At 42.0% G+C, this 18,230-nt stretch overlaps 1 protein-coding gene across 5 annotated transcripts in view; it reads right to left on the reverse strand.

The window, feature by feature from the left end:
- LOC139559013 (cell division control protein 42 homolog) overlaps positions 1-18,230 on the reverse strand; it is a 47,710-nt gene that overhangs the window by 26,951 nt on the left and 2,529 nt on the right. For all 5 annotated transcript variants that reach the window (XM_071374638.1, XM_071374628.1, XM_071374647.1 and 2 more), the window contains exon 2: positions 1,186-1,326. In XM_071374638.1, the coding sequence (XP_071230739.1) occupies positions 1,186-1,290 (105 nt within the window). In that variant the 5' untranslated portion in view covers positions 1,291-1,326. The remainder of the gene's footprint in view (positions 1-1,185; positions 1,327-18,230) is intronic.

The following is an 18,230-nucleotide window of genomic DNA, read 5'->3' on the forward strand; positions in this document are numbered from 1 at the left end:
AGAGCGGCACGAGAGCGAGAGCGAGAGCGGCACGAGAGCGAGAGAGCGGCACGAAAGAGAGAGCGAGAGCGGCACGAGAGCGAGAGCGGCGCGAGAGCGAGAGAGGCGCGAGAGCAAGAGGCAAGACAGAGCGCAACACACGAGAGAGCGAGAGAGAGCGCAACACACACGAGAGAGAGCGAGAGAGAGCGCAACACACGAGAGAGCGAGAGAGAGAGCGCAACACACGAGAGAGCGCAACACACGAGAGAGCGAGAGAGAGCGCAACACACGAGAGAGCGAGAGAGAGCGCAACACGAGAGAGCGAGAGAGAGCGCAACACACGAGAGAGCGAGAGAGAGCGCAACACACGAGAGAGCGAGAGAGAGCGCAACACACGAGAGAGCGAGAGAGAGCGCAACACACGAGAGAGCGAGAGAGAGCGCAACACACGAGAGAGCGAGAGAGAGCGCAACACACGAGAGAGCGAGAGAGAGCGCAACACACGAGAGAGCGAGAGAGAGCGCAACACACGAGAGAGCGAGCGAGAGAGCGCAACACACGAGAGAGCGAGAGAGAGAGCGCAACACACGAGAGAGCGAGAGAGAGCGCAACACACGAGAGAGCGCAACACACGAGAGAGCGAGAGAGAGAGCGCAACACACGAGAGAGCGCAACACACGAGAGAGCGAGAGAGAGCGCAACACACGAGAGAGCGAGAGAGAGAGCGCAACACACGAGAGAGCGAGAGAGAGAGCGCAACACACGAGAGAGCGCAACACACGAGAGAGCGAGAGAGAGAGCGCAACACACGAGAGAGCGCAACACACGAGAGAGCGAGAGAGAGCGCAACACACGAGAGAGCGAGAGAGAGCGCAACACACGAGAGAGCGAGAGAGAGCGCAACACACGAGAGAGCGAGAGAGAGCGCAACACACGAGAGAGCGAGAGAGAGCGCAACACACGAGAGAGCGAGAGAGAGCGCAACACACGAGAGAGCGAGAGAGAGCGCAACACACGAGAGAGCGAGAGAGAGCGCAACACACGAGAGAGCGAGAGAGAGCGCAACACATGAGAGAGCGAGAGAGAGCGCAACACACGAGAGAGCGAGAGAGAGCGCAACACGCGAGAGACGCGCGAGAGACGCGAGAGACATGCGAGAGAGCGAGAAGGGATTAGAGGTGTGTGTGTGTTTAAGGTACTTACCGTGGGTACATATTCAGAGGGGAACTTGTTTGTGGTGTAGGAGATGAGCAGACAGGTTTTACCCACAGCTCCGTCACCCACCACAACACACTTGATCGTTTGCATAGCTGTGCTTTAGAAACCTCTCTACTCATTCAAGATCTAGAGTGTAAAAGAACGGGAAGAGAAATGAGTGGGTACAACGGCAGAACGACAGCCTCTGACAGCTACAGGCTAATGAGCACCCTGTTCAAGGCCTACGCATGTTGGAACCAAAATAAAATGACACTTTAATGAAAATGTTGTCTTCATGCCATTCACATTCTCCATTCCAAGCAGTGTGGTTGGACTGCAGACTAAGGTAGTGACAGCATACTGCACCCGAGTGAACGTGAGAATCAGAGAAGAGGAAGACGGCAGGTTGTAATAATCATGAGCTGAAGTTCACCCAGGCTAAGTGAGACAGTGACTGTCAGAGCTCTGTCTATTACACATCTCCCTCCATTTCTCTACCCGGACACCGTCTCCCTCCATTTCTCTACCCGGACACCGTCTCCCTCCATTTCTCTACCCGGACACCGTCTCCCTCCATTTCTCTACCCGGACACCGTCTCCCTCCATTTCTCTACCCAGACACCGTCTCCCTCCATTTCTCTACCCGGACACCGTCTCCCTCCATTTCTCTACCCGGACACCGTCTCCCTCCATTTCTCTACCCGGACACCGTCTCCCTCCATTTCTCTACCCGGACACCGTCTCCCTCCATTTCTCTACCCGGACACCGTCTCCCTCCATTTCTCTACCCGCACACCGTCTCCCTCCATTTCTCTACCCGCACACCGTCTCCCTCCATTTCTCTACCCGCACACCGTCTCCCTCCATTTCTCTACCCGCACACCGTCTCCCTCCATTTCTCTACCCAGACACCGTCTCCCTCCATTTCTCTACCCGGACACCGTCTCCCTCCATTTCTCTACCCGGACACCGTCTCCCTCCATTTCTCTACCCGGACACCGTCTCCCTCCATTTCTCTACCCGGACACCGTCTCCCTCCATTTCTCTACCCGGACACCGTCTCCCTCCATTTCTCTACCCGCACACCGTCTCCCTCCATTTCTCTACCCGCACACCGTCTCCCTCCATTTCTCTACCCGCACACCGTCTCCCTCCATTTCTCTACCCGCACACCATCTCCCTCCATTTCTCTACCCGCACACCATCTCTCATTACACACATGCAGGTGTGTCATGTACACACACACTTCTCTCCCTGTCATTACACACTTGCTCATTACATAAACCCTGCTTTCATTACACACACCATCCAGGCACAGAAACCACATCACAGTTCAGTGAAAGAGAAGTGTTGGTTAACTTCTTTGATATAGGGGGCAGCATTTTCACTTTTGGATGAATTGCGTGCCCATAGTGACCTGCCTGCTACTCAAGCCCAGACGCTAAGATATGCATAGTTGGATAGAAAACACTCTGAAGTTTCTAAAACTGTTTGAATGATGTCTGAGTATAACAGAACTCATATGGCAGGCAAAAACCTGAGAAAAAAATCCAAACGGGAAGTTAGAATTCGGAGACTGGTCGATGTTAAAGTCATCGCCTATTCAATTCCCTGTAATATATGGATCTGTTTGCACTTCCTACGCCTTCCACTAGATGTCAACAGTCTGTAGAACGCTGAATGAAGCCTCTAGTGTGATGTGAGGCCGGATGGGAGGAGTTTCAGTCATTGGTCTGGCAGATTGCCAGTTCTTGATCACCGGCTTTCCTCATGATATCGCCTTGCGTTCCATTACTTATACAGACATGAAGGAATGCTCCGGTTGGAACGTTATTGGATATATATGATAACAACATCCTGAAGATTGATTCTCTACTAAGTTTGACCAGTTTATTGGACTTGTAATATGACCTTTTGAAGTTTTCGTCCGACGTTTGCCTGCATCTGCGCGAGCGTTTGGACATGTGTACTACACATGCTAGCAAAAGTAGCTAATTGGACATAATGGACATTATCGAACAAAACGATTTATTGTGGAACTAGGATTCCTGACAGTGCATTCAGATGAACATAATCAAAGGTAAGGGAATATTTATGATGTAATTTCATATTTCTGTTGACTCCAACATGGCGGATAAATGTTGTTAAATCTGAGCGCTGTCTCAGATTATTGCATGGTGTGCTTTTTAGGTAAAGTTTTTTTTAAATCTGACACAGCGGTTGCATTAAGAACAAGTGTATCTTTAATTCTGTGTAAAACATGTATCTTTCAAAGTTTATGATGAGTATTCCTGTTATTTGACGTGGCTCTATGCAATTACTCCGGATATTTTAGAGGCATTTCTGAACATGACGCCAATGTAAACCGAGATTTGTGGATATAAATATGCACATTATCGAACAAAACAAATGTATTGTGTAACATGATGTCCTATGAGTGTCATCTGATGAAGATCAAAGGTTAGTGATTAATTGTATCTCTATTTCTGCTTTTTGTGACTACTATCTTTTGCTGGGAAAATGGCTGTGTTTTTCTGTGGCTATGTACTGATCTAACATAATTGTTTGGTGTGCTTTCCCCGTAAATCATTTTTGAACTCAGACATGTTGGCTGGATTCACAACATGTGTAGCTTTATTTGGTGTCTTTCATGTGATTTCATGAAAGATTGATTTTTATAGTAATATATTTGAATTTGGCGAGCTACATTTTTTCTGGACTTTGGCCAAGTGGGATGCTACCGTCCCACCTATCCCAGAGAACTTAAGAGTTGCAACAGTGACTAGACCGTCCAACACCCAGACAAATCTCCTGTTCCATAGCTGATTTGACGCAGGCCCGGTCTGTAAAACAACCTCTTGCCTGGCCCAAACCCTCCCGCATTACGGGGATTTCTCAAATAGACTACAGATGGGCCGAATAAAGATTCAGGAATATTTTTTTATCCACTTTCTAATCCACTCATCCGATTCAGAACAGGGACAGGGGCCTGTTCTGTAACTACACCTAACGGAGAGAACTATAGACAGAGGGAAGGTCATTTGGGTCATTTAACTTCATTAGGTTAGGGGGCAAAAAGCGTGCCCAACCGTTTGACCTTTTCTCAATTGACATTTCTTTGTAAATATCCATAAAAATTACAGCTGATTCATGATTTCGACCGGCTGAGAAAGGCTGCCTGTGTCTCGTCGTGTTTATTACTATGGGACAGCTGGAGATCGAACTTTAAAAATTGAAACAACGTTGCAAATGTCAGAGACAGACGCAAGGTTTATACAAATCTTCGCTGTTGAATTTTTGTCTAAAAGAAAATGTTAGATAATTTCTATATGCTTTTTAGAGTGGAGATTAGAGGTCGACCGATTATCATTTTTCAACGCCGATACCGATTATTGGAGGACCAAAAAAAGCCGATACCGATTAATCGGACAATTTTTTTTATTTTTTTATTAATAATTACAACAATACTGAATGAACACTTATCTTAACTTAATATAATACATCAATAAATATCAATTTAGCCTCAAATAAATAATGAAACATGTTCAATTTGGTTTAAATAATGCAAAAACAAAGTGTTGGAGAAGTAAAAGTGCAATATGTGCCATGTAAAAAAGCTAACGTTTAAGTTCCTTGCTCAGAACATGAGAACATATGAAAGCTGGTGGTTCCTTTTAACATGAGTCTTCAATATTCCCAGGTAAGAAGTTTTAGGTTGTAGTTATTATAGGACTATTTCTCTCTATACCATTTCTATTTCATATACCTTTGACTATTGGATGTTCTAATAGGCACTTTAGTATTGCCAGTGTAACAGTATAGCTTCCGTCCCTCTCCTCGCTCCTACCTGGGCTCGAACCAGGAACACAACAGCCACCCTCGAAGCAGCGTTACCCATGCAGAGCAAGGGGAACAACTACTCCAAGTCTCAGAGCGAGTGACGTTTGAAACGCTATTAGCGCGCACCCCGCTAACTAGCTAGCCATTTCACATCGGTTACACCAGCCTAATCACGGGGGTTGATAGGCTTGAAGTCATAAACAGCGCAATGCTTGAAGAATTGCGAAGAGCTGCTGGCAAACGCACGAAAGTGCTGTTTGAATGAATGCTTACGAGCCTGCTGGTGCCTACCATCTCTTAGTCAGACTGCTCTATCAAATCATAGACTTGATTATAACATAACACACAGAAATACGAGCCTTAGGTCATTAATATGAGATGTTTGGTTCCAACCGCTGTGTCTTTGTGAGACGCAGAGTAGGTGAATAGATGATCTCTGCATATGTGGTTTCCACCGTGAAGCATGAAGGAGGAGGTGTGATGGTGTGGGGGTGCTTTGCTGGTGACACTGTCAGTTATGTATTTAGAATTCAATGCACACTTGCATTGGGAAACCAGATTTCTAATCGACTTGCTTGCAGTTCCTACCGCTTCCATTGGATGTCAACCGTCTTGAGAAATTGGTTGAGGTTATTCCTTTGTGTAATGAAGAAGTACGGCCATCTTGAATGAGAGTCACATTAAGTGTCCTGTTAGATAGAAGCGCGTGAGCAGAAAGCTGGCTAGAGTTGGTTTTAATCCTTTATTGAACACAGATCATCCAGTCTTCAATTTTATTGATTATTAACGTTAAAAAAATACCTAAAGTTGTATTACAAAAGTAGTTTGAAATTTTTTGGCAACGTTTACAGGTAACCTTTGAGATATTTTGTTGTCACGTTTGAGTAATTTGGAAGCGGTGTTTTTCTGGATCAAACGCGCCAAATAAATGGACATTTTGGATATATATATAGACGGAATTAATCGAAGGACCATTTGTGATGTTTATGGGACATAGAGTGCCAACAACAGAAGCTCGTCAAAGGTAAGGCGTGAATAATGTTTTTATTTCTGCGTTTTGTGTCACGCCTGCAGGGTTGAAATATACTTCTCTCTCTTTGTTTACTATTGTGCTATCCTCAGATAATAGCATCTTATGCTTTCGCCGAAAAGCCTATTTGAATTCTGACATGTTGGCTGGATTCACAACCAGTGTAGCTTTAATTTGGTGACTTTCATGTGTGATTTCATGAAAGTTTGATTTTTATAATAATTTTCATAGTAATTCATTTGAATTTGGCGCTCTGCATTTTCTCTGGCTTTTTGCCAAGTGAGACAGTAGCGTCCCGCCTAAACTCAGATTTCTGGATATAAATATGAACTTTACCGAACAAAACATACATGTATTGTGTAACATGAAGATCATCAAAGGTTAGTGAATCATTTTCTCTATTTCTGCTTTTTGTTACTCCTCTCTTCGGCTGGAAAAATGGCTGTGTTTTCTGTGGCTATCTACTGACCTAACAATCGTTTGGTGTGCTTTCGCCGTAAATACTTATTGATAGACATGTTGGCTGGATTCACAACAAGTGTAGCTTTAATTTGGTGTCTTTCATGTGTGATTTCATGAAGTTGGACTTTTATTAGTATAATTTTTGAAAAAATTATTCCACTTTGACATTATGGGGTATTGTGTTTAATCTATTTTAAATTCAAGCCGTAACAACAACATGGGAAAATTCAAGGGGTGTGAGTACTTTCTGAAGGCACTGTATATGTAATTAAAAGTCTCATTCGAGTTTGGCTGCAGTTTGACATGTATATAAATAATTAGTCTACATTTGTTAGGGCTGTCCCCAACAACAACAACAAATCTTGGTCGACTGAAAGTCTGTTATTTAGACCAATCAATTGGTCAATTTCTAAACGTATATTCTTCCATATATAGACACACCCTATGCGTTTTTAGTAAAATCTCCTATTAGAGGTCGACCGATTAAATCGGCATGGCCGATTTCATCAGGGCCAATTTATTTTATTTTTTTCATAATCTGTAATCTGCCTTTTTTCGATGCCAATTATGGCCGATTACATTGCAATCCACGAGGAGACTGCGTGGCAGGCTGACCACCTGTTACACGAGTGCTGCATCAAAATTAATTATTTTACATTTAAGTCATTTAGCAGACGCTCTTATCCTACATTATTTGTCAAACATGACTGGTGTTTGGCCTTCAAAGTATTCACGCCCCTTGACTTTTTCCATATTTTTTCCCATAGTGGTATATGTGGGTGCAAGGAGCCAAGGTAAGTTGCTAGCTTGCATTAAACTTCAATTATAAAAAAACAAGGAATCTTTTCATAATCACTAGTTAACTATACATGGTTGATATTACTAGGTTAACCTCTCTAGGATATGTGGGACGCTACCGTCCCACTTGGCCAAAAGCCAGTAAAAATGCAGAGGGCCAAATTCAAATATATTACAATTAATAATCTGAAATGTCTCAAGTCAATAAATATTTGACACCTTTGTTATGGCAAGCCTAAATATGTTCAGGAGTCAAATTTGCTTAAGTCACATAATACACAACATGACCAAAAGTATGTGGACATCTGCTTGAACATCTCATTCCAAAATCTTTGGCATTAATATGGAGTTGGTCCCCCCTTTGCTGCTATAACAGCCTCCACTCTTCTGGATATGCTTTCCACTAGATGTTGGAACGGGGAGTTGCTTCCATTCAGTCAAAAGAACATATGGGATGTCGGCCAGTAATATTGGGTGATTAGGCCTGGCTTGCAGTTTCAATTCATTTCAAAGGTGTTCGATGGGGTTGAGGTCAGGGCTCATGCAGGCCAGTCAAGTTCTTCCACACCGATCGACAAAAACATTTCTGTATGGATCTCGCTTTGTGAAAGGGGCATTGTCATACTGAAACAGGAAAGGGCCTTCCCCAAACTGTTGCCACAAAGTTGAAAGCACAGAATCGTCTAGAATATTTTTCTATGCTGTAGAGCTTGCAGAATTTAGAAAATAATAAATGGGTGTCGAAAGCTCTTAGACTTAAGGCATCAGCATGATTCAGTTCGGCTAGCACATAGCCGACCCCAACAAGTGTGCTCATACTCTTAAAAGACCTTTGCTTGAAAAAGAAAAAAAACGGTAATAGTACTGTTAGTCTGAATTAATCAAACAGAAATCGTAAATTAATGACATTTGAGATCTTATTTGTGCAATTTTACAACTAAGATGTTTGTATTTCTCAATGAAAAAATGTGCAGGAAATCGAGTCGTCTCTTGTTGAACAACAACATACTTTTTTGAAGAATATCCACCGTTGACCAATCACCGACGAAGGGACGTAGACTCGGCTACAGAAAAATGTGCCCGAATAGCCTTAAAAATCTGTACCTTAGTCCAAACCCAACAAAAACGTCACAGAAAGGAGTCATAATATGCAAACTCTTCTGAACAGTTTTGGCTGGGGAGCATGCGGTATCCTTTAGAAAGACTCACAGCTGTAATCGCTGTCAAAGGTCATTCTAACATGCATTGACACAGGGGGTTGAATACTTATCTAAATCAAGATAGTGTTTAATTTTCCAAGAATGTAAATTTTTCTTCCATTTCTTCCATTTGTAGATTGTTGACAGAAAATGACAATTAGATCTATTTTAATACCACTATGTAACAAAATATGGAAAAAGTCAAGTGGTGTGAATACTTTGAAAACCAAACACCAGTCATGTTTGACAAATAATGTAGGATAATTAACGTCTAAAGGCTTGATTCTGTCGACACTCAAGGCACGGTTCATTCAGATAGGAGAAAACGCCAGTGCCTGTAGGCATGTCTTACATTTTTCAAAGTTAGCCAAAGATCTGACCATACATGTTGAGGGAATTATTATAACACTTCCTCAAATGCTATTGAAACCAGCATTTCTCATGTTCTATTGGGTTTCAAATCAACTTTCATTGGCAAAGGCACAACAGTTATATTAGCAACCTATGCTAGTTGTTGCATCTTTAGATCTCTTTCTAAATTGCCAACAGATATTTGAATCTGTCACATGCAGGCCTCGAATTTCCCGGTGGCATCGACAGCCATGGCCGTTGATTCCCCCTTGTGTGGCCGTAATGCCCCCTGAAAAAATCCATGCTTTGCGGCCAAAGTGGCCGCTGTGCCCTTGGGCTGAATATATTACATTTTCTTCTCCCGGCTGGCCATTGTCGTGCTCCGAACCACCTCTCACTCATATGGCACTCTCAGATACCTAAATTCTTATCAGCCAGTGCCAGTTATGTGATCGGGTCCTCCTCACAGGCATCACAGTTCTGAAATAGGCTACAAGTGAAGACAGACACAGCGGGGATGCAACGGCAAGCGTCCTTACGAGGGTTATGTTAAAGGTCTTAGAAGAAATGTCCACATTTACTTTGTCAGCCAACAAGATGAGTAACGAACAGCAAAAGCACTCGCATATGTCAATCTACTATGCCCCATAGTACAAAAGTTATTCTATTGATCAGCTTCTCATTCTGTGTGTGGAAGAAATATTACAAACATAGCCGGAACAGGAAAACACAGCTCTCAAAATTGTACCGCAAATGCGAGTGGTTTCACGGCAGAGACGGAAAGAGCTAAAGACTTAAACATGTTAAAATGACCAGGATTGTGTCTTTGGCTGGTGGACAACAAAAGAAAATTGAAAACATGAGAAATACTGGTTTCAATGGCATTTGTGGACAAGTTTATAAAATAATCCCCTTAACATTCCTATGGTCGGAACTAGTCTTGGGAGGTAAAAAAAAAATAGATATATTTGGAAGAAGCTACTGGATGATTTTTCAACACTGACAATACCGTTTAAACTTATTCTTAGAGGTTTTTTTATTTATAAATTTGAATATGTGTCGCTACTTTAAGTAAAATACCTGCAGTCAACTTGTGCAATGCATTAGATTAAAAAACATTGCGTTCTTCATGTCACCCGTTACATTATTATGGCGCTGACTGTAGTCCCCAGTCACGTGGTGTTTGATTACAAGCACACAAAAATGAGATGCGAGCCTTGTGAATCACTCACTGTTGTGCAGCATGCGCCAGGTGATCTAATTACAGTATGGAATACACAGCTAAATGTTTGCCAGCTAGATATCTTCTAACTATTAAAAGTTAACTGTCTGAAAATGTGCTAAATGCTCTGCAGTTGTGCATTTGGTTTGCTAATTTAGTAGCTAGTTAGCCATCTAGCTAAGTGGTTAACTCTTCCACAATCAAGCATTCACTTGATAACAGCAGAGAATCCCCTCCTGGATCAAGAGCCTTGTTGGCTAGTATTTGTTTTGTGCATGCAGCAAACTGAGTTGCATTTGAGTTACTTGTATATTTTTGGTCAGAATCTGTACAAACATTTCGCAGTGCGTTCATTAGCATTAAGTTAGCATGCTCTATGAGATTTTACATGTACTTGTTAGCATTGCTAAACTTTGGATTACAGAGTATCATTGGGGTTTGAAAACACCCCGTGTGTTCAGTGCAGGTATTACATATTACCTTTAGCACTTACACTGAACAAAAAATATGAAACAAAGATTTTACTGAGCTACAGTTCATATAAGGAAGTTAATTGAAATAAATTAATTAGGCCCTAATCTATGGAGTTCACATGACTGGGCAAGGGCGCAGCCATGGGTGGGCATAGACCCAACCACTGGGGAGCTAGGCCAAGCCAATCACAATGAGTTTTTCCTACAAAAGGGGTTTATTAAAAAGAGAAATACTCCTCAGTTTCATCAGCTGTCCAGTCAGACAGCTGCAGTCAGCACACCAATTGCACACTCCCTCAAAACCTGAGACATTTGTGGCATTGTGTTGTATGACTTAACTACACATTTTTAAAGTGGCCTTTTATTGTCCCCAGCACAAGGTGCACCTGTGTAATGATCATGCCATTTAATCGGCTTCTTGATATGCCACACCTGTCAGGTGGATGGATTATCTTGGCAAAGGAGAAATGCTCACTAAAATGGATGGAAACATTTTGTGAAATAAGCTTTTTGTGTGTATGGAAACTGTCTGGAATTGTTTATTTCAGCTCATGAAATATGGCACCAGTAGATTACATGTTAAGTTAATATTTTTGTTAGGTGTATATTCAGCACAAGGGCACAACGGCTACAGGGGGGGCTTACAGCCTCACAAGGGGGTATGGAAGGCCATGGCCTGCAGACAACTGAGCTCAGGACACACACGCTCCTCTCATCACAATGGTTAGCAGTGCTAATGGAGAACACATGGTGTCGACTGAGCTGGATCTCTGAGAGCCAGTCTGTCCCCTAGCGCCGGGAAACTCCTCAGCAAGCTGCAAAGCAGAAAAGCTGCATTAATAGTGTGACAGACACCCCTCCTCCATCGCTCTCTAACTGACCAGCAGTGGGTCACTGCGGCTTTAAGCGGAGACATAACGTCATCTGTTTAGCCGTTCTGCACAGCAACGCACCCGACAGTCAGCACACACAGCTAGATCACAACAACTCAAAGCCACTTACTGACAACTCACAAAAGTGATTTGGAGCAGACAAATTATTATTTCCTGAGTCCTTACAGTCAAGACACTCATTTTATTTCCAAGTAATAAAAGTTGCTAGTGTGAAGTGATGTGCATCTGGAACAGTTATTCTCAAAGAGGGGTTCTCGTCGATATAGTTTATTATGTGTGTTCTTTGGAAATGTCCTCATGGACAGTTCCACATTGAACACTGCATGGTGATGAATTACGGCCACCTAGTACGTTAGGTGAGTAGGCCTCTTAATGATAAAAATACGCTCAGTCTTTATCAAACTAATGATTATGCATATTTTCAGTAAGGAACCTGTCTATGTTTACAGGGGTTTTAGTCTAGCCCTAGGTTAACCAATTCTAAATGGAAGAGGTGTAAAGTATTTACTCAAAAGTATTTTTACTTGTCTGTACTTTACCAGCCTTGCTGATCCTCCACCAAATTTCACAGTGGGTGCGAGATACTGTGGCTTGTAGGCCTCTCTAGGTCTCGCACCCACTGTGAAACTTGGAGAATCGGTGATGATCTGGGGGTGCTTCAGCAAGGCTGGAATCTGGCAGATTTGTCCTTGTGAAGGACGCATGAATCAAACCACGAACAAGGTTGTTCTGGAAGAAAACTTGCTTCCTTCTGCTCTGACAATGTTCCCCAACTCTGAGGATTGGGTTTTCCAGCACGACAATGCTCCATGCCACACAGCCAGGACAATCAAAGTGTGGATGGAGGACCATCAGATCAAAACCCTGTCATGCGAGCACAATCTGCAGACCTGAACCCCATTGAAAACCTCTGGAATGTGATTAAGAGGAAGATGGGCGGTCACAAGCCATCAAACAAAGCCGAGCTGCCAGAATTTTAAATCGCCAGGAGTGGCATAGTCACCCAACGTCAATGTGAAAGATTGGTGGAGGGCATGCCAAGACGCATGAAAGCTGTGATTGAAAGTCAGGTTTCTTCTACCAAATAATGATTTCTGAACTCTTCCTAAGTTATAACATTAGTATTGTGTTGATAAAAAATGAATATGAACTTATTTTCTATACATTATTCGAGGTCTGACAACACTGCATCTTTTTTGTTAGTTTGACCAGTTTTCATTTTCTGCAAATAAATGCTCTAAATGACAACATTTTGGGGGGGATTTTGGAGAAATGTCAGTAGTTTATAGAATAAAACAAAAAAATGATAATTTTATCCAAACACGTACCTACAGTTGAAGTCGGAAGTTTACATACACCTTAGCCAAAAACATTTAAACTCAGTTTCACAATTCCTGAAATTTAATCCTAGTAAAAATTCCCTGTCTTAGGTCAGTTAGGATCACCGCTTAATTTTAAGAATGTGAAATGTCCGAATAATAGTAGAGAGAATCATTTATTTCAGCTTTTATTTCTTTCATCACATTCCCAGTGGGTCAGAAGTTTACGTACAAAAAACTAATTGGGTGTACCATTGCCTTTAAATTGTATAACTTGGGTCAAACGTTTCAGGTAGTCTTCCACAAGCTTCCCACAATAAGATGGGTGAATTTTGGCCCATTCCTCCTGACAGAGCTGGTGTATCGGAGTCAGGTTTGTAGGTCACCTTGCACGCACACGCTTTTACATTTCTGCCCACAAATTTTCTATAGGATTGAGGTCAGGGCTTTGTGATGGCCACTCCAATACCTTGACTTTGTTGTCCTTAAGCCATTTTGCCACAACTTTGGAAGTATGCTTGGGGTCATACTCCATTTGGAAGACCCATTTGCGACCAAGCTTTAACTTCCTGACTGATGTCTTGAGATGTTGCTTCAATATATCAATTTTTCCATCCTCATGATGCCATCTATTCTGTGAAGTGCACCAGTGCCTCCTGCAGCAAAACACCCCCACAACATGATGCTGCCACCCCTGTGCCTCACGGTTGGGATGGTGTTCTTTTGCATGCAAGCATTCCCCTTTTTCCTCCAAACATAACAATGGTCATTATGGCCAAACAGTTCTATTTTTGTTTCATCAGACCAGAGAACATTTCTCCAAAAAGTACAATCTTTGTCCCCATGTGGAGCTGTAAACTGTAGTCTGGCATTTTTATGGCAGTTTTGGAGCAGTGGCTTCTTCATTGCTGAGTGGCCTTTCAGGTTATGTCGATATAGGACTAATTTTACTGTGGATATAGATACTTTTGTACCCGTTCCCTCCAGCATCTTCACAACATCCTTTGCTGTTGTTCTGGGATTGATTTGCACTTTTCGCACCAAAGTACGTTCATCTCTAGGAGACAGAACGCGTCTCCTTCCTGAGAGGTGTGACGGCTGCGTGGTCCCATGGTGTTTATACTTGCGTACTATTGTTTGAACAGATGAACGTGGTACCTTCAGGCATTTGGAAATTGCTTCCAAGGATGAACCAGACGTGTGGAGGTCTAAAAAAAAAAAAAAAATCTGGGGTCTTGGCTGATTTATTTTGATTTTCCCATGATGTCAAGCAAAGAGGCACTGAGTTTGAAGGTAGGCCTTGAAAATCATCCACAGGTACACCTCCAATTGACTCAAATGATATCAATTAGCCTATCAGAAGCTTCTAAAACCATGACATAATTTTCTGGAGTGTTCCAAGCTGTTTAAAGGCACAGTCAACTTAGTGTATGTAAACTTCTGACCCACTGGAATTGTGATACAGTGAATTTTATGCGAAATAATCTGTCTGTAAACAATTGTTGGAAAATTGACTTGTGTCATGCACAAAGTAAATGTCTTAACTTCTTATGGCTGCAGGGGCAGTATTGAGTAGCTTGGATGAAAGGTGCACAGAGGTGCCCATAGTAAACTGCCTGCTCCTCAGTCCCAGTTGCTAACATATGCATATTATTATTCGTATTGGATAGAAAACACTCTGAAGTTTCTAAAACTGTTTGAATTATGTCTGTGAGTATAACAGAACTCCTATGGCAGGCAAAAACATGAGAAGTTCCACTTCCTGTTTGAATTTTTTCTGAGGTGGCAGATTTTCAACCAAGCTCTCATTGAAATTACAGCGAGATATGGATGAGTTTTCACTTCCTACGGCTTCCACTAGATGTCAACAGTCAATAGAACTTTGTCTGATGACTAATGTGAAGGGGGGCCGAAGGAGACAGGAATTAGTCACCACTGCCACGAGCTGACCATGCTTTCACCATGCGCATTCACATGAGGACCTCCGTTCCACCGCTCATCTGAAGTCAATCTAATTCTCCGGTTGGAACGCTATTCAAGATGTATGTTAACAACATTCTAAAGACTGATTCAGTAAATCATTTGACATGTTTCTACTGACTGTTACGGAACTTTTGGACATTTCGTCACGTTATAGTGGACGTGCTTTGTGACTTTGGAATTGTTTACCAAACACGCTAACCAAAGTAGCTAATTGGACATAAATAAGGGACATTATCGAACAAATCAAGCATTTATTGTGGACCTGGGATTCCTAGGACTGTATTCTGAGAAAGTTCATCAAAGGTAAGGAAACATTTATCATGTATTTTCTGGTTTCTGTTGACTCCAAAATGGCGGCTAATTTGGCTATTGTTCTGAGCTCCGTCTCAGATTATTGCATGGTTTATTTTTCCGTAAAGTTTTTTTGAAATCTGACACAGCGGTTGCATTAAGGAGAGGTATATCTATAATTCCATGTGTATAACTTGTATTATCATCTACATTTATGATCAGTATTTCTGTTGAAACGATGTGGCTATGCAAAACCACTTGATGTTTTTGGAACTAGTGAATGTAACGTAACGCGCCAATGTAAACTCCGATTTTTTTTTTATATAAATATGAACTTTATCAAACAAAACATGCATGTATTGTGTAACATGAAGTCCTATGAGTGTCATCTGATGAAGATAATCAAAGGTTAGTGATTAATTTTTATCTCTATTTCTGCTTTTTGTGACTGCTATATTTCGCTGGGAAAACGGCTGTGCTTATTGTGGTTTGGTGGTGACCAAACATAATCGTTTGTAGTGCTTTCGCTGAAAAGCATATTTGAAAAATCGGACACTGTGGTGGGATTAACAACAAGATTACCTTTAAGATGATTTAAGACATGTATATTTGAGGAATTTTAATTATGAGATTTCTGTTGTTTGAATTTGGCGCCCTGCACTATCACTGGCTGTTGTCATATCGATCCCGGTAGCGGGATGCAGCCATAAGAAGTTAACAGACGTGTCAAAATTATAGTTTGTTAACTTCTCTAGGGTAGGGGGCAGCATTAGGGATTTTGGATGAAATGCATGCCCAAATCAAACTGCCTGCATCTCGGGCCCAGAATATATGATATGCATAAAACTGGTAGATTTGGATAGAAAACACTCTAAAGTTTCCAAAACTTAAAATAGTGCCTGTGAGTATAACAGAACTGATTTGGCAGGCGAAAACCTGAGAAAACTACTTCCTGAATGGATTTTTGTTTTTGTAGTTTTCTATTCAATGCCAATACAGTATCCATTGACTTAGAAACTGCAATTTGAGTCCTATGCCTTCCACTAGATATCAACAGTCTTCAGAAATTATTTCAGGCTTGTATTCTGAAAAATGAACAAGTAAGAGCAGTCTTAATGAGTGGACCCTGCCGTGTCACAGAGCTTTTTCCTGCGCCAGACCGAGAGAGTGCGTTTCTTGTTTACCTTTTAAATTGACGACGTTATTGTCCGGGTGAAATATTATCGATTGTTTAGGCTAAAAACAACCTCAGGTTTGAATATAAACACCGTTTGACATGTTTCTATGAACTTTACGGATACAATTTGGATTTTTTTGTCTTCCTGTTTTGACTGCGTTTGAGCCTGTGGATTACTGAAGAAAACGCGAACAAAACGGAGGTTTTTGGGTATAAAGAGACTTTATCGAACAAAAGGAACATTTATTGAGTAAATGAATGTCTGCTGTGTGCAACCATACGAAGATCAAAGGTAAGATTAATTTTATCTCTATTTCTAAATTGTTTAACTGTTCTACCTGGCTGGCTACTGTTTGTAATGTGTCTAGTGGGCTATGTTCTCAAATAATCGTAAGGTATGCTTTCGCCGTAAAGCATTTTTTTTAAATACTTTTATCTGACACCGTGGTTGGATTCACAAGCAGTTAATCTTTAAACCTATGTAAAATATGTTTTGTTTTCTGAATTTTTACAAGGAGAATTTCTGTATTTGAATTTGGCGCCCAGCAGTTTCACTGGCTGTTGAAGAGGTGGGACGCTACCCACCCCTAACAAGAGACGTTAACCTCTCTTGTTAACCTCAAGAGAGGTTAACAAGAAATTTGTGGAGTGGTTGAAAAACAAGTTTTAATGACTCCAACATAAGTGTAAGTGAAATTCCGACTTCAACTGTAAAAATTGTAAAACCAGAGAAACTGATCATTTTGCAGTGGTCTCTTAATTCTTTCCAGAGTTGTATCTGAGGCAATTTAGCAATTAGGATTTGTTTTCTGGGAAAAGGAATACCTAGTTAGTTGCACAACTGAATGCATTCAACCAAAACGTGTGTTCCAAATTTAACCCAACCCCTCTGAATAAGAGAAATGCTGGGGGGCTGCCTTCATCGACGTCCATGTCATCGCCGCAAAGGGAGCAGTTGTTGTTGGGGGTTAACTGCCTTGCTCAAGGGCAGAGCGGCACATTTTCCCCACCTTCGGGATACGAACCCGCCACCTTTCGGTCACTGGCCCAATGCTCTTAACCACTAGGCTACCTCCGGCTAGGCTACCTCAATTAGGGATTGTTGCACACTGTTGGTATATAGAAACTCACACATTTTGATCATTGTTCTAAAAATAGCCTTTTTATTTTATTTGAGAGAGAGAGAGAGAAATGTGTGAGTACGCAAACAGTCAAAAGAGGTAAAATGGCAATCACCAGTACAGTACAGATGACTTCTGGCAGAAAGCTATTCAAAGATATGATGGCAAACATTTAGTAGTGAATTGCATACAAGTGTAACTTCATCACCTCGTGTGCTCACAAAAGAGACCGGCCGATAGATATAGAACGCTATGGACTCAACAGCTCCTGCCATCTCCCGTTGTGCTATTTACAAACAAACACATGACTGGCTCAACTGTTCTGGGGGAACTACGAAAAGCTACATCATGTAAAATAATGTGAAATGAAGAATGCAATCTGCTTCATCTCACAATGTTACTGTAGGTATTAAATTACAGCAGCTACAAATACTCACATTTATTGAAAAACTTCAAATAAATAGTTGACGGCATTTAAAATCCACCCCATGGCTTTTTCCAAATACCCCATTATACTGTATAGCCCAAGCCTAGTATGCAAGTACTCGATTACTCATGCCCATTCCTAGGGAGCGAGTTAAAGGGAGGACGAGAGAGAAAGCAAGACTACGAGTCATATTTCACGTGCGCGAGAGTGTAAGAGTGAAAGAAAAGGAGTGTGCAAACAAACTAGTCATGCACAGATGGACCCCATCCTTCCATACTACAACACCCTAAGGATGTGGGGCTGACCATCGTTCTGTTCCAGTAGGACACACACAGCAGATTGATCAGGGTGTTCTCTGCCTACAGTGGCTCCAGGCAGCTGGACACTGGCTGGGGTGAGTTGATGCAGATGCCAAGTTAAGAGTGATAGCACTGTTTAGGTGGTCTGCATGAGAAGAACCCACAG

This window comes from Salvelinus alpinus, chromosome 2 (genome assembly GCF_045679555.1).
Source record: "Salvelinus alpinus chromosome 2, SLU_Salpinus.1, whole genome shotgun sequence".
In the NCBI taxonomy this organism is placed as follows: domain Eukaryota; kingdom Metazoa; phylum Chordata; class Actinopteri; order Salmoniformes; family Salmonidae; genus Salvelinus; species Salvelinus alpinus.